Source organism: Aquila chrysaetos, chromosome 10, assembly GCF_900496995.4.
Source record: "Aquila chrysaetos chrysaetos chromosome 10, bAquChr1.4, whole genome shotgun sequence".
NCBI classification, from domain to species: domain Eukaryota; kingdom Metazoa; phylum Chordata; class Aves; order Accipitriformes; family Accipitridae; genus Aquila; species Aquila chrysaetos.
In genome coordinates, this window is record NC_044013.1 from 36,674,318 (window position 1) to 36,698,300 (window position 23,983).

General features: G+C 59.4%; 1 protein-coding gene across 1 annotated transcript; it reads right to left on the reverse strand.

Annotated features, from left to right (window-relative positions):
- Window positions 1–1,473: 1,473 nt before the first annotated feature.
- TMEM132E (transmembrane protein 132E) lies at window positions 1,474–18,339 on the reverse strand. Its single transcript, XM_030029001.1, is given in 10 exon segments — window positions 1,474–4,855; window positions 5,393–5,584; window positions 5,670–5,949; window positions 6,525–6,730; window positions 10,588–10,731; window positions 10,979–11,171; window positions 14,907–15,047; window positions 15,959–16,092; window positions 16,094–16,857; window positions 18,197–18,339. Coding segments are annotated over 10 exon segments (3,207 nt in total). The 5' UTR covers window positions 18,321–18,339; the 3' UTR covers window positions 1,474–3,826.
- Between the last annotated feature and the right edge of the window lie 5,644 nt (window positions 18,340–23,983).

The window sequence follows — 23,983 nt, forward strand, 5'->3', positions numbered from 1 at the left end:
GGAGCAGATAGTAAAACGCTAAACAGGAAAAAGGCAGCAGAGAATAAACAGAGGGCAGCCCGAGAGGGGAGCTGGAATAGAGGCTTCTTTTTAATTATTTTTTTCCTCTTTCTTTTTCCTTCAGTGAGATTTGGCTGTTTGGTGGGGGTTTATTTAATGGGATCTGAAGCAATAAGGGAGGAAGGTCCCGGTTTCGGACTAGCTGGGTGCTGAGGTACAGGTGGCCGGTGGCCTGTCCTGGTGGGTGCCACCAGCCCCCAGCACGAGTATGGTCTGCAGCCTAAATCGTACCATCTCCAACTGCCTTCTTGGGTCTGTTGTTTGGGGTTTTTTTTAATTCCATGTCCCAGCTGATCATTCCTGACGGGAAAAAATAAACTCGAGTAGTAGGAGTAAAGAGGACCAGGCACCGTCAGACTCCACCGGAGCCTTGACAGTGTTCCCATTTTCCTGGGGTTTGTCCCCAGCGGTTTGCCCATTGCCTCCTGGTGCGTTTGCTGCCGGGCTTCAAGAGCATCAGGAGCCCAAATCAATCGTTGAGCTGCTTCCCTGGTGCTCCTAATGCCCGGGGTGGGGGGGCTTTTGAGGGCTGGGATGGTGGGTGATGGTCAATGTGTGTGTATGTATTTATAGGTGTCTGTATGTGCATACGTGCACCCTCGCACCTGAGCAAAGCCCTTTGCATCAATCCATGCAGGGACTACACGCATACCTCCTTTATATATGTATATGTAAAAAATAAATATATATATGCACACACATATTATATATGCATATATATACATAGGTATAAAGTATAAATATATACATATGTATGAATTATAAATATATACATATTTATAGATCAATAAATAGATAGCTCTATAGAGGGTTTTGCTCTCTTCGTTCAAAAGTGAAGCCACCCTGAGCGGGTCTCGCACCCTCCCCGCTGCCCCTCGCCCAGCACCGTCCCCACCGGCTGCGAGGAGGCAGCGATGCTGGCAGGGGCGAAGCGCCTGGCTGGAGGTGCCCGGGTGGCAAGAACCGCTGGTAGGACACGAGCTGGGGGGTGCGTGGGGATAAGAGCATCATCGGCCCCCCGCAAACAGCTCAAGCTCCGCTGGTCCATGGGTGCCGCCTTCCCAAGGGCTCTTAAGAGACCCGAGCCGGATCCATCGGCCAAAATGGGAAGCGATGGGCTGGAAAACCGCTGCTGATGGTTGGGGACAGAATTTTGGCCTGGCTACGGCCGCTGAGCGCCGGGAGGAGGCGGTGGGCGAGCAGCCAGTGCTGCTCGGGGGGCTGGTGGAAAGCAGCCAGAAGAAGGGGGGCAAAACCTGGCGGAGGCTCAACCGTGGGGACACCCCATGCCGAGCCTGGCCGAGCTACCTCGTCCCTGACCCCTGCGGGTCTGTGCGTGTCCCCCGCCACCTTCCACCTTCGCAGCCCCTGGGACGCGCTCACGGACCAGGAGTTGGGCGCTGCCACATCTTATTACAATTATAAAATTTTATTATACACTTTTCTTACCTTTCCCCCCTCCTTTTCTTCTTCTTTTTTTTTTTTTAACAAATATTCATATATGTTAATTTAACAAGGAGGTTTGGCAGTTCCAAGCAGGAAAGTCAGGTGTATTAATTTGACTTCTCGGAGCTGCTATCAGCTCAGCGGCTCGTTCAGCCAGACCTGGGTCCTTTAGATAACGGGGCACAGTAAAACCTAACTGCATCATCTGCCTGGCCTTTGAGCACATCTCAATTCCCCCATATATATATGTATATGTATATATAAAATCAGCATAGAGCTATCGGGTAATATTTAAGGCCACTCAGGGGACAAATTTCCATAGCCCAAAATCGATAAACACTTAAAGAGGCTTTCAAAACACTGTGCACCACCACAGACTGCTGCTTGCCTGCTAGGGAAACTGAGGCACGGAGGCCGGCGAGGATGGGGCTGCAGCATTGCCTGGTTCCTGACCACCAGCCTTTGATCAGGCTGCCCGAGAGGGGAGGATTTTGGAGGGGGGGAAGCCCAAATCAACAGCTTTGACCCCAAAGTGCTCAGAGCTTGGGTGGAGGTCAAAGCTGAGCCATGTCCCCAGGACCCTGGCAGTGTGTGCCCCCCCCCCCCCCCAGCAGACCCCGTGCCCACCAGGGCTGACCCCCAAACCACTGGGAGCACCCACCCTGGGCACCGCGGCAGAGATACGGCCCATCACAGTGCTGCAACGCCTTTTGGTTTTGGCTTTTTTGTTCCGTTGTTTTTTTCTTTTCTGGTCTTTTATTTAAGAAAAAAAAAAAAAAAAAAAAAAAAAAAGAGAGAGAGACACAGTGGTGGGTAACTTCCAATCCAGAAATAATCCGCTGCCAGCCTCCACCTCCCCACTCCACCGGGTGATGCCCGGGGGGGGGTGTCCCCATCCCCACACGCTCGGTGCCCACGGGTACAACTGCCCAGCCCAGGACCCCCAGCCCTGGTACCCGGGTGTCCCCGCAGGGTTAACCTGGCCGAGGATGCTCTGCGCTGGGCTGGGAGCTGGGGTGGCCCTGGGCTGGGGGGGGGCCTCTCAGGTGAGACGGAGGGGCTGGGAGCTGCCGCCAGCGTGAGGTGACCGGGGAGGCATTGGGTTATGGCAGTCAGAAGGCACCACGGAGGCTAAGCCTGGCTCCAGGCATCCCTGCTGGGCTGGCACTGGGGGAACTGGGCTGGCACTGGGAGAATCGGGCCAGGTCCGGTTGTGGGTGTCCCCACCCAGGCTCGGCCCCCCCTGGGGCAGTGGGAAGCCCCCACACCACCACCTCCCAGTCCCGGAGCCACATCCCAGCACTGGGTGGGGGGGGGGCAGAAACCAGGGGCTGGCCCTGGAGGTCCCAGCTGCCTGTTGGGTGGAGGGGCCCAGCGCTGGCCCCCCCCAACAGCTGGGAACAGAGGGAGAGGCAAGAGCAGGCAAGTTCACAGGCAGCAAGCTTGCCGGGCACCCCCAAACTGCCCCTGCCTGGGGGCCACAGCCCTTCCCAGGCAGCAAGGGGGGAGCAGAGGCAGCCACCCACGGTCCCCAAGCGATGCTCATGTGGCAAACGTTACCGTCCCACAGGGCCCCCACCGCAGGGAGCGGGACGAGCCCGGTGTTTGGGGTTGGGACGCGGCAGGCGATGGGGACAGCGGTGCCCCAGACCCGCGGCCGTGGGGCTCTGTCCCCTTGGCAGCCACCCTCCCCTCCTGCCTCACCCAGCATCACCCACAGCGGAGGGCAGCGGGCTCCGGGTGGGGGTGCCCCCCAACAGCCGTGGGGCAGCAAATCCCTGAACCAGCACTCACCTCCAAAATTGTGCAACCACGTACAGCAAAGGCAGGGGGATTGCCTTTAGGAAGCCCCCACCCGCCACCTCCCCGCTGGGCTCCTGGGGGGGACGGGACATCTCCCCTCTTTCCCCCGCCGCACAGCAGGACCCGCAGCATCATCCTGCCCTGTTCGCCGTTGGAGATGCATGCACACGCCAAGGTTTTGACCCCATCCATCTCTGCCCCTCGGCTCGCCTCCCTTGCTGCCCCCTCGCCCTGCGCCGGCGGGTTAGGGGGCCACGTGTGTGCTGATGCCTCCCCTGGGAAAACCAGATGGTAAAGGGCAAGAAAAGAAAAAGGCCCCCCGGGGGTGCCTTCCAACAGGGTGAGGACGTGAGATGTGCGGAAGAGGGAACGCGCAAGAGAGCCGAATTTGGGTCTCCAGGCCCGGGGAAGCAGCCAGCGTGGTGTGGCGTGGCGTGGCGTGGCGTGGCACGGCGTGGCATGGCGTGGCACGGCGTGGCAGCCCCCTCCCTCCCGCCCCATCCCTTCTGCCCCTGCGTTAAGCGATCTCTTTGATTCTGCGGATGTAGTTGTGAAGCTCTTCGGGGTCTTGCAGCCCCATGTCCTGGCAGACCCACTCCAAGTCCTCCTCATCGGCGATGGGGATGGAGTTGTAGGCCAGCTCATCGGAGGGCAGCGTGGCGAAGGTGGTGAACTTCACCCGCTTCCGTTTGGAGGTGGGTGAGTTGAGCGGGTCCTCACTCTGGTCCCGCGTGGAGCCCCCTGAGGAACCATCCCCGCGACCGTGGACCTGGCTCTGCACGCTGGTCTGCGAGCTCCCGCTGCTGTGGTGGTCCCCGTGGCAGCAGGTCTGGACATTTTCCAGGGGGTTCCCAGGGCTCTCAGGCTGGGGGGAGAGGTCATTGTGAGCCCGCAAGGGCTGCCCGTTGCCCAAGAAGACCCAGTGGTGGGAATGGTCCATGTTAGTCTGGCCTTCAGGAGGGATGCGCTTGTGCCGGTATTTCAGCACAAAGACAATGCAGTTGATGAGGAAGACCAAGATGGCCAGGCAGAAGACACCCAGGAGGGCGTACATGCCTATCTCCAGGTCCGTAAGCCCCCTGGTCACCTGGACAAAGCCGGTGGGAATGGTGGGGAAGTCCTCGGTGGGGTGAGACGCGCTGGACATCCTACTGTCCTCGCTCGGCTCCGCTTTCCTCTCCACCTCTGCCCGCAGGGTGGTGCTCGCCCCCGTCTCCGCCAGCCCTGGCTTGCTGGGCACATGGTCGTAGTCATAGGTCGGGTCCTCCTCGGACCCAAAGTGGACCCGCACACTGGCCAAGGCAGTGAAGAGCACGCTCTTGCGCTTGGTCTTCTGGCAGCTCTCGCAGATGACCAGCTCTGCCCGCAGCAGCTCCCCCGCACCCTCGCTCTCTGCCACCACCAAGGGGAACGCCCGGTCCTGGGTCACCGAGACCACCTTCTCGTCCAGGCTGCTCACCACCAGGTTGTAGTCCTTGGGGTCGTAGAGGGAGAGGGGGGCCGTGGTGCCGTCGCTGTAGGAAATCCATAGGCTCAGGAGCGCTTCCTGCGGGACCAACACAGGCACCGGTTGCCCAGCACGATGCCAGTCCCACCTGCGCCCATTTGTCCATCCCTCCACCCATCCCTCCTCCTTTGCATCCTTCTCTCCATCCAATTCACCCTTTATCCCTCCATCATCCATCTTGTTCCTTCCAACCATCACCTAGTTTTTCCCTTTTGCCTGTTCTTCCCTCAACGTTCCCCATGCTTGCCCAGGCTCACCTCAAATCCCAGCCCCAGAGGTGCCAGATGCGGCTACCAGAGCTGGGCTGGGAACCGTACAGGATTTCCTCCAGACCCCTTTGTCCCCACGGTTGCGTCCCGTCCCCAGGCCGGGCAGGGTTCATTCATAGGTTTGCGTGAAGGTTTCTGGGGTGCTTTGGGGTCACCAGGGTGTCTGGAGGACAGCGGGTGCTCTGAGGGCCTTGGCATGACTGTGGGCAGGATTTGGGAGCAGGGGCTTGCAGATGGAGCCCTCACCCCACCCCAAGTTCCCCACCGGGCCCCCCCCCAAGCCTGAATGCACCCCCCCCAGCCTCACCTGCTTGAAGAAGCTGAGGGTCTGCTGCACGGACGTCCGGGCAATGATCGTGTGGCTATTGCCGGGGCTGGGGTGGAGGGACAGCGAGAGGCTGGAGACCACCTGGGCCTTCAGGTCCGTGATGCTGACCTTCTCCTCCGCCACCGTCACCAGCGTCTCGCCCAGCACCGCCTCCACGAGCGGGGACACGACCTGCAGGGGACGAGGGTGCCTGTCACCGCCTGCCACCCCCAGCCAAGCTGGCAGAGGTGAGGAAAGGCAGCCGGGGGGGGTGTACCTTGAAGAGCGTGGTGCCCGGCTCCCTCCCGGCCAGCGTGAAGCTGTCCACCATGTGGGCCACCCGTGGGTCGTCCACGCGCATGAAGTCGCTGACCAAGTCGGTGACCTCCACCAGCCAGTCAGGCCCCAGCATGGTGACCACCTGCCCCGTGCCCTCCGCCGCCGTGGTGTGGAACTGGGTGAAGACCTGCAGCGTGGCGTGCTGGTACTGCAGGGCGCAGCCCCGGCTCTGCTTCCTCTCCTCTTCATCCTCCTCGTGCTCGCTGTCCCGCACCGACCTGCGGGATGGGGCAGTGGGTGGGCAGTGCTACTAAGCTCCCCGCTGCCACGGCTCTTCAGCCCCCACGGGAAAGGAAGGGGGTGGCCAGGCAATGGAGATACGCAAGGTCACCAAAAAAAATGGTGGCTTCTGGCCTAAAGGTGCCTGTTGCCCATGAGGTCTCTGAGGACTTCAGCAGCATGTGGTAACAGGGTCATCAGCGTCTCTGCTCCCTAACCAGCTGAGAGGACAAGATATCTCAGGCTGGGATGGACACCTGGAGGTCTCTAGACCTCAAAGCAGGGCTAACTCTGGAGCTTGGCTGCTCCTGGCCTCATCCAGGGAAGTTTTGACCATTGCCAAGGATGGATGTTCCCCACCAGCTCCAGCATTTGACCAACCTCATTGTGAAATTTTCCTCCTGTGTCCATGATCTCTCTCCTTTTCACTGAGGATCCCTGAGATGACTCTGGCTCCATCTTTAAAACCCCCTCATTAAGTAGCTAAACAAGGCAATTAGACCACTACCACCACCTTCACCTTGCCTTCTCCAGGCTGGACAGACCCCAAGCACGGTGGCTCCGCAGCACCCACCTCCTGTCCGGCAGGATGGGCACTCTCCAGCCCTTCACTTGGCTCAACCGGGCATCCGAGAGCTCGATGTGCAGCGGCAGTTTGGGCACCCACACTGTCATCTCCAGCGGGGCGGAGAGGTGCTCATAGGTAAAGATGACCCGAGCGCTCATGGAGCCCCGCGACTCCTTCCCACTGACGAAGACGTAGTCACAGCTGCTGGAGACCTGGAGGAGAATGGAGGATGGGGGTTGCAACGGTCCCACAGACACAGCAGAGATCCTGGCAGGAGGCTGCCTGGAGGAAGGGAAGGGTCGGAGGAGCAGAATTTCACCCGGCAGGTACCCAGTTAAAGGTGGCTCCAGGAGCGGGGATGCTCTCTCCTCCCCAAGAGCCCTGCTCAGAGGCGTGGACCTGCACACACCATGTCCATAATGCGAATTTCCCCCCAACCCAGGTCCTCTTGCCAGCCCTCACCCACTCCCACCTCCACTAGGCACCTTCATTTAGTCCCTCAGTTTCTCTTTGGCTTCCGCACTGAATCGTACCCTTTTTCCACGCTTGAGCTAGAGGCATCACAGGGGTTGCAAGTTGCTCATCATGGACGTTTGCCCCAAAATCTCCTCCACCCACACCCAGGGGGCACAGGCAACGAGCATGGACCAGCCACATGCCCATGTGCAGATACCCACCAGTACCTTGTCCCTGTCCCTCCTGCTAACCCCAGAAAGAGCTTCCTGGAGACCATCTCAATCCTCATGTTCATCTTCTCGCTCTCTCTCTTTCTCTTTTAATTCCCATTTATGCAAATGCATTAGTTAAATTTGCTGTAAAACAAATATACCCTGTGGGGGCCACTTATTCCTGACCGATCAAAGCCAATTAAGGAGCTAAGAGGATGCCACTGCAGCATCGCCTGTGTTTCGGCTTAGGCCACCAGAGTCAACAGCTCCTTCCCAGCACGGGTGGCAGAAGACAACCAGGCCAAGGGGACTCCAACCTCTCATCTGCAGTGACCCCATGGCCCAACCCTGACTCCCTTTCACCCCCCACACCATCAGGAATTGCATCCGAGCTGTTTGCTGCTGGGGAAAAATAAAACCCGTTTGCTCAGCCAGCAGCGCAGTTGCTCTCAGATGCACCAAGCATGTCAACAGCACGGAAGGGCTTATTTCCAACAAGCTGCTCTCCCACGTATATTCTCTGATGGCTGATAAGGGGTTGAGTCCATGCCAAATGGTAGGTGACAGCAGAGGTGACAGCATCACTGTCTCTCTCGCCACCTTATCTTTGGGCACCTGTGGCATCCAGCTGCAGGAACTTTGCATTTTCTAGCCCACAAGCAGGGCCTGACTTCTACAAGAGCTCCATGTTTTGGCTGCAGAAGCCTGCTGCAAGGTGTCCGTGGTCCTCCTGGGCTGGTGGAGGAGGCAGAGCCTGGGACCTGGGCTCCTCGGGAAGTCCCTGCTCCCCGGGCACAGGAGGAAAGTGCAATGCAAGAGGGCTTGTTCCTTGTCTTCCTATCAGAGATACCAGCTCAGCACATCTGAAGAGACAATCTCATCTCTGGCGGGGTGGTGTCTGAATAAAGATGAGCTCCTGGGCGAATCCTCCAGCAAAGGAGTGCTCTGGATATTGTGTCATTTATCACAATAAATATGATGGGCTGCTGCTTGCATTACCTTAGCTAATAAATCCCCCCGGCATCTTCTTCTGGGGACCACTTGCTTTGCAACTGGGGGGGCTGAAACTACAACAACAAAAAATCCCAGCACATCAGGCCTGTCCTAATGATGGAGTGACTGCAGATTAGCTTTTAAATGAAGTGCATGCTTGTTCAGAGAAACTTCCCGGATTTGCAGCAAGGCATCGGGAAACGAGAGGCTGAGGTCTGCCTGGGCTCCGAGCCAAGGCACCGCTAGCTCTGCTTCTGTAGCCCAGAGCTCCCCACTTGGTATGGCCTCAAGCATGGGATCAAGGGGACAAATCTTCTCCGAGGTCCTCGGGAGCTGGAAGAGCCACGACGGCTGGCGGCACGCCATGTCGGCCAGCCAGGGGTCCTGGCGGTGACCAGGGTCCCTGAGGCTCAGTCCCATTGAGCTGACTTGCTCCTGGTGGGTCCTCAAGTGGATGTGGATGGTGGGCTCCTAAGGAAGGTTCACATAGCAGGTGAGGTTGAGCATCTCCCATTGAGCGTCGCTGGCAGCAGAGGTGGCCCTTCCGCTCTCTGCGTGTCCCTCAACACGTATGCAGCCCCTAGGCCACCATGCAGGCAGGCAAGGGGATTATTTCTATGCTACCTTGAGTGATGAGGTCCTCCTCTCTGGACACAGCATGGGCAGTCACCCTGTGTCACCACAGAAGGGGATGAGGATGACAACTCCCACCCATGCTCTCCCACCATCCTTCGCAGGTGGCCCTGGCACCTTCACAGCCAGGACTACATCAGATCCAGGACACGTTCCCTCTGTGTTACACACGAGAGCAACAACCACCAAGCCACAGGCAGCATGGGGAGAAGCAGCTCCCCAGCCCTCCTCCATGCTAAATTATTTACAGTAACAGATAGCACATCCCACTATGTAAACTTTGATTTATGTAACAGGTTTATAGCCCTGACACCGTAATCACACTCCCCAATCTCGGCAGGTAACTGAGAGCTCCCTCGGAAACGAAGCTCTGGCTCAAACACAAAATAACTCAGCAAGAAATTGCACGGGGCTCCGAGCGGCGAGCGGGATGCGAGCAGGAGGTGAGCTGGGGCCGGAGGGCTGCTCCATGTATTATTCATCCCGGCTCGTGTGCATGTGTCTGCTCCCCCCCAGGTCTGGGGACAGTGTGTAAATAGATTTATGAGTAGAAAGGCAGCACATTAAACAGTTTAAGTGTCTTGGAGTCCATCCTGAAGTGTATTATTGCTCCAGTGTTTTATCACACTGCAGAGGACCGGTCTCCATAAATTAGACCCGGTGCTGTAAATCGCACAGATCGGAGTTTTAGTCAAGAACTTGGGTAAACAGTTTGTGACACCAGCTGTCACCCACCCGCGCGCCCACGGACCACCGGAGAAAGCAAGTCCCAGTGGGGACGGGGCTCTGCCCGTCACCCCTGGCGCAGCTGGGAGAGCAGCCGGTGGCTGCTGGTGAAGAAGGGGAGAAGGGGCTATGTCCCCTAGCTTGGGGGACATGGGAGAGCCCAGACCCCCAGCATGGCTCCCTGCCTCTGCCCAACACAGCGGGGACATGGAGAGGGTGGGCTGGCTGGGTGCGTGCAGGGAGAGGTGTGGGAGGTGTTTGGGAGAAGGTAACGATGTCTAGGGGTGGGTGGAGGGGTGGAAACGGTAGTAGAATAATACAGACAGGTGGAGAGATTGATAAATATACAGTGATAGAAAAATGTATATGGATGAATGGGTCTGGTGATGGAAAAGTCATGGCTGGATTTGAGGACCGACTGCTGTCTCGGTGGCTTGGGCGGATGCGGGGGCAATCGCTGCTGCTGCAACAGCGAGCCTTTTGCATTCACCTGATGAGCATCACTCCCGTGCAGCCCATCTTGCTCCTCTCCCTCAGCCCCCCTTTTCCCTCCATTGTCCCCAACTGCCCGGCTCGTCACCCCACTCCCGGCTGGGGCCAGCACCCAGCCCCAGCCTGAGCTCAGCCTGGCATCTGATCCAAATGGCAGATAAATGTCCCCCGGAGGCACAAGTGAAGCCGCTGATAGAAACGTGCAGCTTACATTGCGAGGTGACAATATTTCACCTTATCAGTGCTAAGCGCAGTGATAACCCATAGTTATTGCTGCTGCCTGGTGCCAGACTGCGCAGCACCGGCGCATCCCATGGCCCCTCCAGGGACAGTGACAAAGCATCTTGTTCTTCTCCCATCAGATCCCAGGGAGAGACACATGTGGACCGAAGCCACTGAGGGGTTGATGCTCGGGATGAGGTGGGCTTTTGTGGCACATCAGCTCAGCCACTCTCCCCAGCTCGTCGAGCTCCAGCCCGCACCACTGGTGGGGTCAGCACCCCTGGAAGAAGCTCATCCCCTCGCTAGGGTCACAAGATCCCCCTCCTCACACCCACCTTGATGATGTCTTCGTTGTTGGACTTGCATTCGACCATAGCCGAGACGTCCACGATGGTGCCGCTCAGCTCAATGGCGATGACCTTCACGGGAATGGCCACTGTCCGCCCCGTCAGGATGGCCGTGTTGATGATTTCTGTGTCCTGGGGACGAGGTGCAAAGGGGACCATCATATTAGAGGGCAGCCTGTCCCCCCGGGGTCAGATCCCGGCTGGTCCCTCTCCTACTCCAGTCCTCGGAGAGAAGGACTTGGGGCAGGGGAGAGAGGGGGAATGTATGGATGTATAGGTGCTATGGGGCAGATGAGCTGGTGGGAGATCCCTCAGGGGGACCCAACCCATCCTCCACATCAAAGCAGATAAGCTAAGCAGAGGGCAGGAACCCGCTCACCATGGCCAGGGGCACGATGGCCCTGATGTCCCTCTGGATGACTGTCAGCTCCGTCACCACCTTCTCCAGGTCGGGCGGGGGGTTGCGGCCCCGGTAGTCGATGTGCCACATGATGCGGCGTGTCACCGACTGGCTGGTGAAGTTCTCCATCTCGAAATCCAGTTGCATGATCTCAGATGAGGAGTCCCCATCCCTGGGCAAGGGGACAGGAGGGGGACACGGTGAGCTGGGTGCCCCGGGTCCCGCAGACACCCTGGGATCAGCATCGGACAGTCCCCTCTAGCGATGCAGAGCATCCCCCAGCGGGTCTCTTCTCGGTGTACCCATGTCTGCCACGGGCACCGTGCTGTGGGTGCCACCACGATGCTTGCTACCAAACACAGCAGCCCTGATCTTTCCCCTCTGCCAGGGACTGCTCCAATGGGAACCTGCAGATTCCTATGGGAATCTTCCCAGTGGGAGAGGGAAATGCATTTCACTGTCTCTCTCCAGCAGGAGAAAAACCTCAGCGGCTCAAGCGGGCACTCTCCCAAGGCTGCTGGGTGATATATTATCACAGTGTGAGTGTGTGGCCACGGCCCCAGGGGACAGTGGGTGGCTGCAGGTGCTGCCCTCGTCTCCCTGGCTCTGTCTTCCCAGCAGTGTGGCTGGATTTACCACCCCGGGCTGCTCCACCTCCACGCTCATCTCCCACGGGTCAAACCCCAAGTGTCCTACACTCAGGAGAGCAGCGTGCTCAGGGATGACAAGGAAGTCCCTATACAAGAGCCTAGCCCAAGCCGTTGACTTTACAGCCCCTTCCAAGGGGATCACATGGGGAAACTGAGGCATGGGAGAAAAGTTCAACCACAGACAGCAGATGGGACAACACGGAGCTGGGACTCGGGGTAGGGCTGTCCCCCAGTCTGCACAGGCAGCCATGGGGATGCACGGGGTGGACGGGCAGGGGATGGGGGAGGTAGGCAGGACCAGCAGGGGATAACGGCCCCAAGACCATCAGCTCATCAAAACCCCACGCAGTTAATGCCGCTGCTGAGGACAGTGGGACCTGAAGCTAACAGGGAGCAAAACCTGGGGCATCCCGGAGGCAGGACGGGATGGAGAGTCTGCACGCTGCCAAACCCGGCACACAGTGCCAGTCTAAGGGGATGAGGGGACTCAGCAGCTGGTGTCCCTTGTCCTCTGTGTCACAGCTTGGACACAGTCTGAAGGCAGCAGCATAAATCACTCTTACACCCCATCCCCATGAGCAAACCTCCCCAGATGCAATCCTGCCCTCCCATCTCTGTGTCCAACCTGCAAATCCCTTGGGGGACTCAGGATTCAACTCCCCCCGCCCAATTCAAACTTCTCCAACACTCCCCAAAAAACAGAGCATCCCCAGGGGACACCCCAGAGCCCCCACGAACCGCTGAGCCAGCAAAAGCCCCCCCCAGAGCAGGAGGAGGGAGCGGGGCAAGGCAAGGTGAAATCCCTGCGGAAAGGGAACCCAGGACTGGCTCCGCTCTCATCTCGCAGTGTAGCAGCTATTGAGAAGGTCCCATCGATCTAGGGATGCAGGATACAGTCGGGTTTCTCTCTGATAAATACCTAATGAGTGAAAGGGAGCAGAGAAAGAGGAGAGCAAGAAGCCGGGGCTGCTCCAGGCCACGGCAAGTCCTGCTCCCTTGTCCCGTGGCAGGGACGATGGGCTTTGCAGTGGAGCTGCCGCGCAAGGGCTGGTGGGGTCCTGCTGGGACTTTGTGCCCCCAAGGCAGCTTTGGGGGTGCAAGGGGAATTGCCAAAGGCTACCCAGTCTGAAGAAAGGAACTGGGCTGCTCACTGTCTTTTCCGACACAGCTGTATTAAATACAGCCGGGAAGAGCCAGGTTCAAAGGCAAACCAGAGCTGCGGCTTCGGCGCTAGGACTCCTCACCATGGGGTGCCCCTGGGCATCCCAGGAGCCCTGCCAGGGGACAGCCACCATCTTCTGCCCTCCCCGAGCATCATCTGCTCTCAGCCACAGCAGAGACAAGAGCTGGGCTGCCCACATTGGGGGAATAACTTAGGACGCAGCTGCTGGGGGTGCAAAACATCCAAAATTGGCCATTATCACCCCAAAGCTCAGGGCCCTCACCCCCTCCCCGCACAGCCAGCGCTGCCAAAAGCCCCCAGAGCCCCGGCGAGGCAAACTCCTCCGGCTGCACAGCCCGGAGGGCAACACGGCTTTGAGTCATTCATACTTTCCATTCCGTTAATATTTGATGGAGTTGTTTGTCTAAAAGGTGATTGTAATCACTTTAAATTCATTCTCCGTCTCTAACCTTTCCAGGCTGATTTGAAGCGGCGGCAGCAGACGGGCAGAGGGGGAAGGGGGAGCGGAGAGGATCTGGCTGCCAGCAGGTCTGGCAGCCACGTGCAGGGGTGCTGGGGTGGCCATGCAGAGGATGGGGGGGGCTCATGGCCCCCAGGACGCTCCAATGTCAGCCCCAGGGACGCTCCAATGTCAGCCCCAGGGCTGTGGGCTTGGATGCCGCTGTTGCATTTTGTATCTGGAAGCAATGGTGTGGGGTAAAGGAAAATCCACCCTCTGGGTAAGCCCTTTGGAGGGGTTTCTCTGCAGATAGCTTTTGAGCTCACGTTCGAAGTAGTCAGAGCTGAGGATCTTCTTTCTGCAAGAGCTCGTCCCCAGCTTCTCTCAGTTATGGGGTAAGGGCAGAGATGTGGGGAGATTTCTAATGCAGAGGGCAGGAACGGCTCAAGCACATCAAGTCGCTTTAACCCCCCTCCTGGAGATACTTGTCTGCCTTTTCCCAAAGACACAGTGATGGAGATATCACAGCCTGGGAATAATTGTTTTCCAGCACTTCAGAGTCTTTCCTGTTGGTGGTTTTGACCCCGAGCCCATCCCCTGCCCTTGCTCGCCGTGTCCTGCTCACTCGGATGCAAGTAGCAAAGCTGCCCCTCACCCTCGCAGCCTCTGTGTGCTCACAGGCCAGTCCCGTGTCTCCCCTTCTCCAGGCTGAGCAGCTTCTGGGTTTTCAACTTGGCTTTGTGGGTCCTCGCCCCTTCAGATCATCCTCATTTCTATCCTCTGGACTCTCCTGAACAGACCCGAGCCTTTCCCAGAGCCCCAGGGATGAGCATCATCCTTGTGTCAAGCAGAACTGGCTCTGCCCGTCCCAGGTGCTGCCTTAGTTCGTGCTCCCCATCCGACACTCATCTGTCACCTTAGAGTCCAGATGGGACCTTGCCTGGGGACTGCTCCTCTTCCTTCCCGGAGGAGACACCAGGATAGTCAGCAAAGAGCTACTGCCTCTCAGGGTATTAAAACTTCTTAAAGAATTAAAATACTTCCACCCCAAACTGGGGGATCCCCCCTGGCTTCACAATTCAGCCCCAAAATCCACCACGTGCCCACCAGCATCTGACATGGCCAGGCGATCCCAGCTCAGAGCCAGGGATGCCGCTGCTAAATGGTACCCATGACTTATGGGCGCGTTGCTTGAGCCCCAGCTTGGTCGCCTGTGTTGACCACGGAGCAGATCCCACCTGAACGCTCCACCTCACACAGCCCTTTGGCAGCTGCCTGCCTGACCACAAACCTGCCCACCTTGGGCCACAAAATCCACCTTCACCTGCCCTTTGGCTAGCTACAGTGTGCTGGCCGAGGTTAAAAACCACACAGAAAATTAAGCCCTTCCCACGTCGGTGCAGGACCTACCCCGACCTCAGCTGGACTGAGAATTTGACCCCAGAATTGCTTATCCCCCTTCAGTGCCTCCAAGTCCCATGGTCCGAGCTGTGCACTGCCGTGCCTCAGTTTCCCCTGCCAGCACCCACATGGCACTGTAGCCAACCAGGCACCCAGGGTGGCGATGAAGGCAGAGCTGCTTCAGGCCAAACCCCAGCAATTTCCCCAACTCCCCTGGAGCTGGGGGTCCCTTACCTGGGCCCGGCACCATCCGCCCTGGCCACATCGACGGTGGCAGTGGAGTGCTTGCCGCCCGTCAGCAGCTCCGAGCTCACCAACCACTGCCCACTCCTCGACTTGGTGCTGAGCAGGTTGACGCCTTTCTTGGCCTTCACCCTGCGGAGAGCAACAGTCAGGGCCAGACCCTCAGTCCCGGGCACCCCTGGACCCCCCCGGGCACCCTGCCGTAGGCGCAGGGGGTGGGTTTTTTCCCCCCAGTCCCTCCTGGCTGTCGGAAACATCATCCAGGTCGGCAGCAACCGCCGTGGGGCTGAGCCCACCCCAGCTCTTCTTTTTCATAGGATTTTGCCCCCCCCATCACCCCTCCAGCAGGAGTTTGGTCCCCCCAACCCAGTGCTGCCCCCCAGGACAGTAACAGCCCTGTGGGGCTGGGCATCCCCGGGGCAAAGGACAGGAGAACCTGGAGTGCCTTGTCCCCCATGCCAGGGGCTCACTGCTGGCCCAATGGCCACAGGGACACTTGTGAATGCCCTTTGAAGAGATGTGACCGGGGCTCATCCCCCCACCCTTAGGGACATGCAGCAAGGGGGGTTCTCCCCGTGGACCTCCCCGTACTGGGGTGCTCAGCACTAGGAGGTGGGCACAAGAGCAAAGAGCCCCAGCTCACTCCGCAGCAGCCCCGTGGCCATACCACACCTTGTCCCCAAAATGGCTCTGAACAAACCCACATCTGCTGGCGGGGCCCTAATCCCAGTGCAACTGGGAGGGCAAAGGCAGCAGACCATCGCAGTGGTGATGCAGAGGTGGAAACCCTGGGCGGACAACCTTTCCCTTCCCTCCGAGAAGCTCCCACTGCAAAGTCCCAGAACGTTGCAAAACCACATCAGCTGCTCCTACGGCCTCCCTCAACTCCCCGAAGCCCTGCCAGACCCGGTCCAGCCCCCAGCAGGTCCCAGAAACACAACACACCCTCCCCATCCTCTCTTCCCCTCGCACGGCCCAGCCGAAACAACCACCCCCTCGAAAGACGGCTGCTCCTGGGGTGGGGGCGGCCCCAGGACCTTTACCTGAGCGTGAAGTGCTCCACCGTGGAGTTGGACATCAGGTAGAGGAGGATGCTCAGCACCTCGCCTGGCTTGAGGGGCTTGTCGGGCAGGCGGATGAAGACGTTGCCGTCCAGCCGATGCTCCTGCATGGGCTGCCCGGGGGGGGGGCCGCAGGAGGCTGACGCTGCCGATGCGCAGCAGCGGGTGCTGCGTGGGACCCTCGGTCCTGGCCCCCCCGGCCCCCCGGCGGGGGACCGTCTCCCCAAGGCACTGGCCGGCCCCGTCGGGGGCATGGAGGGTGTAGTAGAGCTCGGCTTGCTGGCTCTCGCCCGGCACCTCCAGGCTCTCGGGGCTCTTCCGTCTGCCCAGCGGCACGGCCGGGGGGCCGAACCAGGCGTGGGGCAGCTCTGCCTGCACCAGGCACATGGCCAGGCTGCCCCGCAGACGACAGGAACTCTTGATCTCGCGGGCGTCGCGGAAAGCGTGGAGCCGCACGCAGGGCAGCCGGTCGGTGACGTCGAAATCATCCCAATCCCGGCCGGCTACGTAGAAGAGCACTTGGACCACGGGCTGGTTGGCCACCAGCCGGGGCTGGATGATGAAGGCGCGCACCTTCCAGTTGACGGTGAGGCGGTCGGGGACCTCCAGGGTGCTGGAGGGCTGCAGCTGCTCCTTGGGCAGCACCAGCCCCGTGCTGAAGGGCCCCAGGGTGACGTTGAGGACGGGCAGCTCCTTGGTCTGGAAGACGACGAAGGGCTCGGCGCGTTGCAGCGGGGCACTGCCGTTGCCCGCCGGGCTGGCTCCCACCTCCTTGAGGAAGAAGGCCAAGCGGGTGTTGGACAGGCGGTAGCTCACGGGCAGCGTGATGGCACCGGGGGTCTCGGCGGGCTCGGGGCTGGGGGCTGGCCCCTTGGCGTGGGCTGCGAAGGGGATGGAGAGGGCAGGTTAGCGTGGGGCATCCCCCTCCAGAGCATCTCCTGAGCCCCAAAGCCGGGAGAGCAGACCCAGGTGGGAGCGGTCCAGCCCCACGGCAAGGAGGAGCTGCTGCTTCAGACCCCGGACCCCTCGCAAGGGCAGCGGGAGTCTAGCTGGGTTTCTCTCCTGCAAACTAAAAACGCAGAAGACCTCCCTGGGACCTTAGCCATCGTTGTGCTTCCCGGTGGGTGGCTCCAGCCTCACCAAACCCACCCTCAGCACGGGATGGGGTGTCCAGCGAGGAGGGATGCTTGGGGGCTGCCCAAGGCCGGGCCAGGGTGTGTTGAAGCCGCATCCAACCTCGGTATTGCCCCTGGGGACCCCAAAGTGCTGGTCACCCACCCCGGCACGCTTGCCAAGGCACTGGCCGAAACAGCACAGACCCACTTATAGAAATAGGGCACAACTGGCTACACCCCTGCTTCCAAATGCACAGAGAAAAGGATGCTGAGTTTCTCCAGAGGCTCGTTACCAAAAATTAGGCGGGTCCAGGCTAATTTTTGGCTGGCAGATCCCATCAAGTATCTATGATCAAGGCTTTCCTCCTGCTTTTAGCTCCCAGATCACACGGGGAAGGTGACTAAATCAGCTGCTTCACCCCAGACCCGCTCCGTCCCTGTGGGCTGCCCGTAAGGGCGGTGTCCAGCTGGTCTGTCACCCACCCAGGAGTGCCACCCACACGGTGCTGTCCTTGGGCACCAAAGCTGGCCCAACCCCAATTTTTCCAGGCATGGACATGACATGATGGAAAAGTGATGGAGACGATGTTGGTGCCACTTTGTGCAAACCCCAGCAGTGCCCAGGTCTGACGGCCCTTAGGAAATCCCTTTCGTCCTTCATTTGGACCATTTTGCTTTAAAAAAAGGAATAAACATCATAAAGGCAGAGCAGGCAGCCACGGCACAGGCAGCGTGCAGTGCCTGCTGGCCACGCACTCCCGGGGGCTGGAAGCTGCCCGAGCCCCTTGGATGGAGCCGGCCGGCTACCCCGCTGCTGCAGCGGGCAAGCAGAGAGAAAGCCCATGACAACCTTTCTGCTAAAGCAGATGCTGCGAAAGGCAGTCGGTGTGGAGCCGCACCGATGGCACGCGTTCTGCTGGCAGCTGCGGGAGCCTGGAAGACATCTCAAGGTCTTTGCATCCGCCAGCGGCTGCCAGCGATTCCCAGGAGGCCTGGGTCCCCCCCCCCGCTCCCCTCGGCTCTCTGCCAGCCCCCCGCACCCCACGTTCCCGGCGCTGATTGCAACCGCTCCCAAGCGACTCCCAAGTGGGAGAGCCCAAATTACCCGTGTCAGACGGCGACGAAAGGTGCGGATGTGACGGCTCCGCTCCTGGGAATGGCTCAGCCCCCTCCCCGGTGGGGGCTTCAGAGCGTGCCAGGACCCCAAGGCTTTCTCCAGCCGGGAGCATGGCCTTGGCCGGACCCCCCAGGACTGAAGGGGACCCCGCAGCCCACCCGGGGAACTCTCTGCTGCGGTGCACAGGGCAGTTAAGCAGCTTAGAGGGCTCATAAAAGGATTAGCACTCGATACGGGGACGGGCAGCATCTACAGCTACGCAGCCTGGGAGAAAACTTGTCTGAGAGCCAGGCAGAGAATTCCCCGGGGCCGGGCGGATGCTTGGGACACGCTGCTGGCATCACCAGCGAGACCACCATGCCGGCTCCGCCGCGGGCACAGCTCCGGCTCCTGCCACGCTAACCCTGCTCGCCACCGGCTGCGGAGCCTGTCCCGCTCGCCTGCTCTGTTTTCCCAGCTCCTGGAGAGCCAGGAGCTGCAGGAGAGGTGCTGAGCCCCTGGAAGCACCCACGGGTGCCACTCTGCTCAGAAATAACCACCAGCGAGGGGCCTTCTGCTCCTCCAGCTCATGGAGGTTGCTTTCTGCCACAAAACGTGAAGGTTTGCATCCTCCCTGCATCCCGGTTGACACAGCCACGGCTGCTCCTGCCATCCCCAGCAATTAGAAAAGGGGATTTTTTTCCAAGGCATGAGATTATTTGCAGAAAAGGATCCACCAGCTGGAGTGACATGAGCCTGACCACTTGTGTGAGGTACCAGCAGGACCAAAGGAGGCACACGCAGCCAGGGAAAGAGGCTACGTTTAACTGACTCGTTGAAATAGCATCAGGTCCTATCCCTTAAAAATCTCTCAGGTTTGGGGAAGGATCAGGTCATTTCACAAAGAAAACCCACCCAAAACCCACCCGACTCAATGCCCGGCTCGGCCCCAAGCAAAACCCACCCTTGGGATGGTGCAAAACGCCTGGTGTCACCCCTTGTCCCTTGGGTGGGGGGACAGGAGAGCCCCTGTGCCACCTCGGCGAGCACCCAGCCCGCACCCAGCTGCCTGCCGGCAAGGGGCACCCGCTGCCACCCACCGCACCGGGAGGGCAAAAGCAGCCGGGTTTTTGCCTGCAATTTGGCACCCAGTCCCAGCTCGTGGCAGAGACCCCCAGCAACCGGCTCCTTCCTCTTTGCCGTGGGGATTCTCTGATGGCAAATAAGGGTTGTATGCCGGGGGGGGGGGGGCAAGGAAAGCCCCTCTCCTCTCTGCAGCCGGGCAGAGGACATGTGTGCTGGGGACCCTGCTCCACTCGGATAAGCCACCCTGCTGCGGTGGGGATACCTGGGGTGGCCCTGGCACCGAGCCCACGCACAGACCTGCACCCCAGCCGTGCCGGTTGAGGGAAAGGAGCGGGGATGAGCTGGGATGGAGATTAATGCGACGGTCACGATTAGTTCAGCGCAGGCAGATTGCCGGCACCCAGAGAAGCTATTTCCTTCCACAGACAAAATGCATTTAAATGATGCTATAATCTGTCGCCAGGAGGGGGACGGGACCGGCGCCTCCGTTCCTTGGTCATAAACTAATCCTGCCGGGAGAGGGTCTAACCCAGCCGCATCCAGCCTGGGGTGGGTGCCAGGAGAATGGATCACAGCCCAGCCCAGCTCGAGCCTCTGCGCCACGGAGGGACAGAGGGTGGGGAGGGAAGGAGAAGGGGGAAGGAGATGCATGGCTGTATGGATGCGTGGCTGCTGGCTAGGCAGCAAAGAAGAAAGGGTGGATAAGGATAGATGAACCAGCAGAGAGAACGGAGGGTGCCTAGATGGATGGATGGATGGAGATAGGCAGATCAGAAGTGGCTAGACAGCAAGAGAATAGCTCTAGGAAGAGGCAGAACAGGCGATGGATGGAAGGATGGATGGACAGCACAATGGCTCAAGAGACGGAAGAAAGGATGGAAGGAAGGACAGACAGCACAACAGCTCAGGAGATGGAAGATGGATGGAAGGAGAAAGGGTGGATGGGAGGATGGACAGACAAGCAGAATAGCTCGGGAGACTCCAGCCCCCACGCTACTGTTCCCAGCCCCTGCCCTGATTTCTAGCAGCCCCTGGGAGGGAAGGTGGCTCTCATGCCCCCACCTCTGGCTGGGTTTGGGGGGACAGAAGGGTTAAGCCCTGGTCGCTCTGCGGTCCGCTGTGGTTAACGGGATTTGCAGCGCCTGACCTGCATTCCCGGGTTTATTAGGCTGGCGCAGAGGGGACCATATGGTCCGTCCACCCTCGCAGCTCGGCACCGCAAGCAAAAAAAGCAGATCTCTGTGCCTGCCCAGGCTCTGACTGGCCCGGGGGCTGCCTGGACCCCCCAGGGCTGAGGAGCCACCCCAGCCCCACAGCGGGATGCGACAGGACTCCTGTGCGTCCCCTCCTTCCCACCCCACGGCAGCCCGCGTGACCCGCGACCCACAGCGGCGAGAGGGGGGAAAGAGAGGGAGATGGAAACACAACTGCCAGCGACCCCCTCGCCGAGCCCCCGCATCTGCCCAGCCAGATGTGCCCCACACCGGCCGCAGCCGCCTGGCCAGATGGGCTGATCTGCCCCCCCCCCCCCCCGCCCCGCCACGAGGGCACGTGGGGACAGCAGCAGCACCCTCCAGCCATGCCTTAAAAATCAAGACGACACCCCCCCGCCTCCCCAGGCCAAGGGGTCTTGATGCTTCTGGGGGTCTGCGGCACCAAAAAGCCCTCCCTGTCCCCCCTCGGTGAGGGCTCCACTGCGGGGTTTCGGTCACCGCCGGCCACCCTCCTGCTCCGTGCCCCCTGCTTGGGGATGCTGGGGTCAGACAGACTGACGGACACACAGGAAGAGGCTGACGGACAGACTGGATGTAGCTATGGCTGGCAGGGGACACCGGCTTGTTCGCCTTCCCTTCTTGCCCCAAATCCCCAGCAAACAGGGCACGAGGGGAGCGCAGCTCGGCCCCCCCCATCCTGCCCCCACTGCAGCCTCGCCAGCCCCGTTCCTGCTTCCACCCATCGTCCAGAGGCCGAAGAGCCTCCTCCTCCTCTTCCCATTATCTAGCACCAATAGCCAGCACTGAGCTCCAGCTTAGCCCCAGCCGTCTGCCATAGGGATCGCTTTAGCAACGCTCCAGGGGGGATCTTTATCCTGGCTTATCCCGTGGGATGTGGCGGGGGGCTCCCGGCACATATATCCCCACTTAGCAGGGGAAGAGCATATAGGAAAAGTACTGGAGAAGAGGGAGGAGATGTTTGAGGTCACGCCAGGCGGGTTAAAACCTCTCATGATTTTAACAGGCGGCACTGGGGGCTTGGCGCATCAACGGACCAAACGCAGCTCCGAGGGAGATCCCAAAATACCGGTGACGTAGGACACCAGCCCCGGCTCCTGCCCGGCCACTGCCACGCGCTGTGGCCATAGCCCACGCCAGCCCATCGCAGCTGGCCTTCCGTGGTGGTCCCAGCTCAGAGCAAGCAGGGAAAGTTGTCCATAAGGCAATGACTTGAGCTGACACAATGATAAAACCCTCACTAAATACACGGGAAGGGCTGCGGGGTGGGATGGCAGCGGGGTGGCAGGGAGCTGTATTATCGTCCCTAGCACAGGGCTTCACACTGGTTTCAAACCCAGCTCGGGACTCCTTTGGAGGGGTTTTGGCGGTCACCAGTCACTGGGATTCCTCACCACGGGATGAAAAGGCCAGCAGGATTCCATCAGTGGTCCAAAATCCCGGACACAGGCCCTGGGACCCTGCCAACCACAGCAGCCCAGGGTACAGCTATCATCTCCTGTTCTCTGCAAACACAAGCAGGGGATGCTTCTTCTCCCGGCCACAGGGCTGCCGGCACCGCCGGGACTGCTAGTACTCCCATTCTCCCTGGATCCACCCCAATATCAGGGTGACGAGGTGATGACCCTATCCCTGAATCAGGGAGATGAGGGCAAGACATGCTGCTGCCTCAGTTTCCCCACATGGGTCAGCACCCAGATGAGATAACGGGGTGACAGATCTGCCCGAAACGCCGAGAGCCGGGGAACCACAGCAAAACCCTGCAGCCTCTGAGGATGAAGCCCAGCCTGACTATTTCCCACCAGGCCACCAGCACAGTTGTCCCAACTACTGTTTCGTTTCAAGCCGGCATAAAGCCACCCTGCTCCCCCGAGCATCCGCAGATCCCCGGCCGAGGCTTCAGAGCCCCAAAACCTGGTGGTCCAGGTTTTGCCCCCACAGCCAGCAGGGCCAAGCACAAAGGGGAAACATGGGCAGCAATGGCCCCAAATGCCAGGGATATCCCACACCTGGAGCTCCCAGGGATGTCCCACACCTGGAGCTCCCACATCTGGATGTCCCAACAGCTGGCTGCTCCCGCTAGAGGCGGCCCCGACTCCCAGGGAAGAGCCAGGCTCGTGCCCCATCTCCCCACCCGACCTGAGAATGGACATCGCACCCATCCCTTTCCCTCCCTGCAGCACTGATCCTTGCCACGTTACACACCCACCCAAGTGGGGTCAGCACCTCCAAACGCCCTAAAAAAACAACAAAAAGGGGAAACGGAGGCCTCCACACCTCCACTCAGTCAGCCCCAACACAAGCCCCGCTCCACTCCGCGCTTCCACACACCCAGGGAAAAAACCACCCAGTAATAAAACACAAGTCGAAATTAGAAAATACAAGCGAGCCCCTCGTGGAAACCTCCAAAAGGTTTCCCAGCAGCCAGAGCCTTGAAAATTGTTTTCGGCGACATAAAAGACAACAAGCTCTCCCTTCCCTCCAACGCGCCGACAGCCTCCATCTCCAGTCCCAGCTAATTGGAACTCAATTAAGTGAATAATTGTTACAAATGTAAAATTACCTTCCCCTGGCACATAGCGGTGAGACACCCTGGCTGCGGCCACAGGGAAGGGAGGGACGTAGGGATGCTCCCGGCTCCCAGCTCTGCCCACAGCCGCAGCGGCGATGGGGCGACAGGGCTGGGAACCCCTGTGGTACCAAGGACCGCAACATTCAACCCAGGAGGTTAAACTGGTTCAGGCTTCCCAAAATCAGCCCAGAGTAGGAGTTGAGTGGGTGCTGGCCAGGAAAAGTGAATCAAGTCTTTCTGTGAGCAGCAGCATTGGCTTAGGAGTGGATTCTCTAGTGTCTAATACAGGGTTGTGCTTATGCCTGGTGGGTACTGCTATATTCTCCTTTCCTTTAGATTCTTGAGACTTCTCCCTCTCCAAAAGATCCAGCCCAGCTTCATCAGCAGAAGCAATAAAATAAGAAATGCTGGTGGGACTCAGCCCCAGGCCAGCACACAGCCTGTATATCGGGGCCGGCAGCACTAAGCAAAAGGGAACCATCCCAGCGCCACGCCAGGCTGCGGTGCTGAGCTCTGCATTTCCCCCAGGAAATTATTAAAAGGGAGGGGAAAAAAAAGCAAGGAACCTAAAGGAATAAATAAATATGGCCTAAATGGGATGTGCCGTGCAGAGGCACAGCCTGCCATAAATTCCTGGAGCAGGCAAGGCTTTTACGCGGCAGCTACTTTAGAGCAATTTCCACAAATCACGGCAAGGGACAGGCTGGGGGACAGGAGGAGAGGGCCTTTACGGAGGAAGAAGAAAAATGAAGAAATGAATTAAAAGGGGGGGAAAAAAAGGACGAGGGAGTGCCTGACCATGAATGTCCACAGGGATGCCCAGGGGCTCTGAAATTGGTTGGAGGAGCAGCCCCGGGATAAAGCCAGCAGCCCTTGAGCCCCCAGCACATGCTGTGGTGGGTCCTG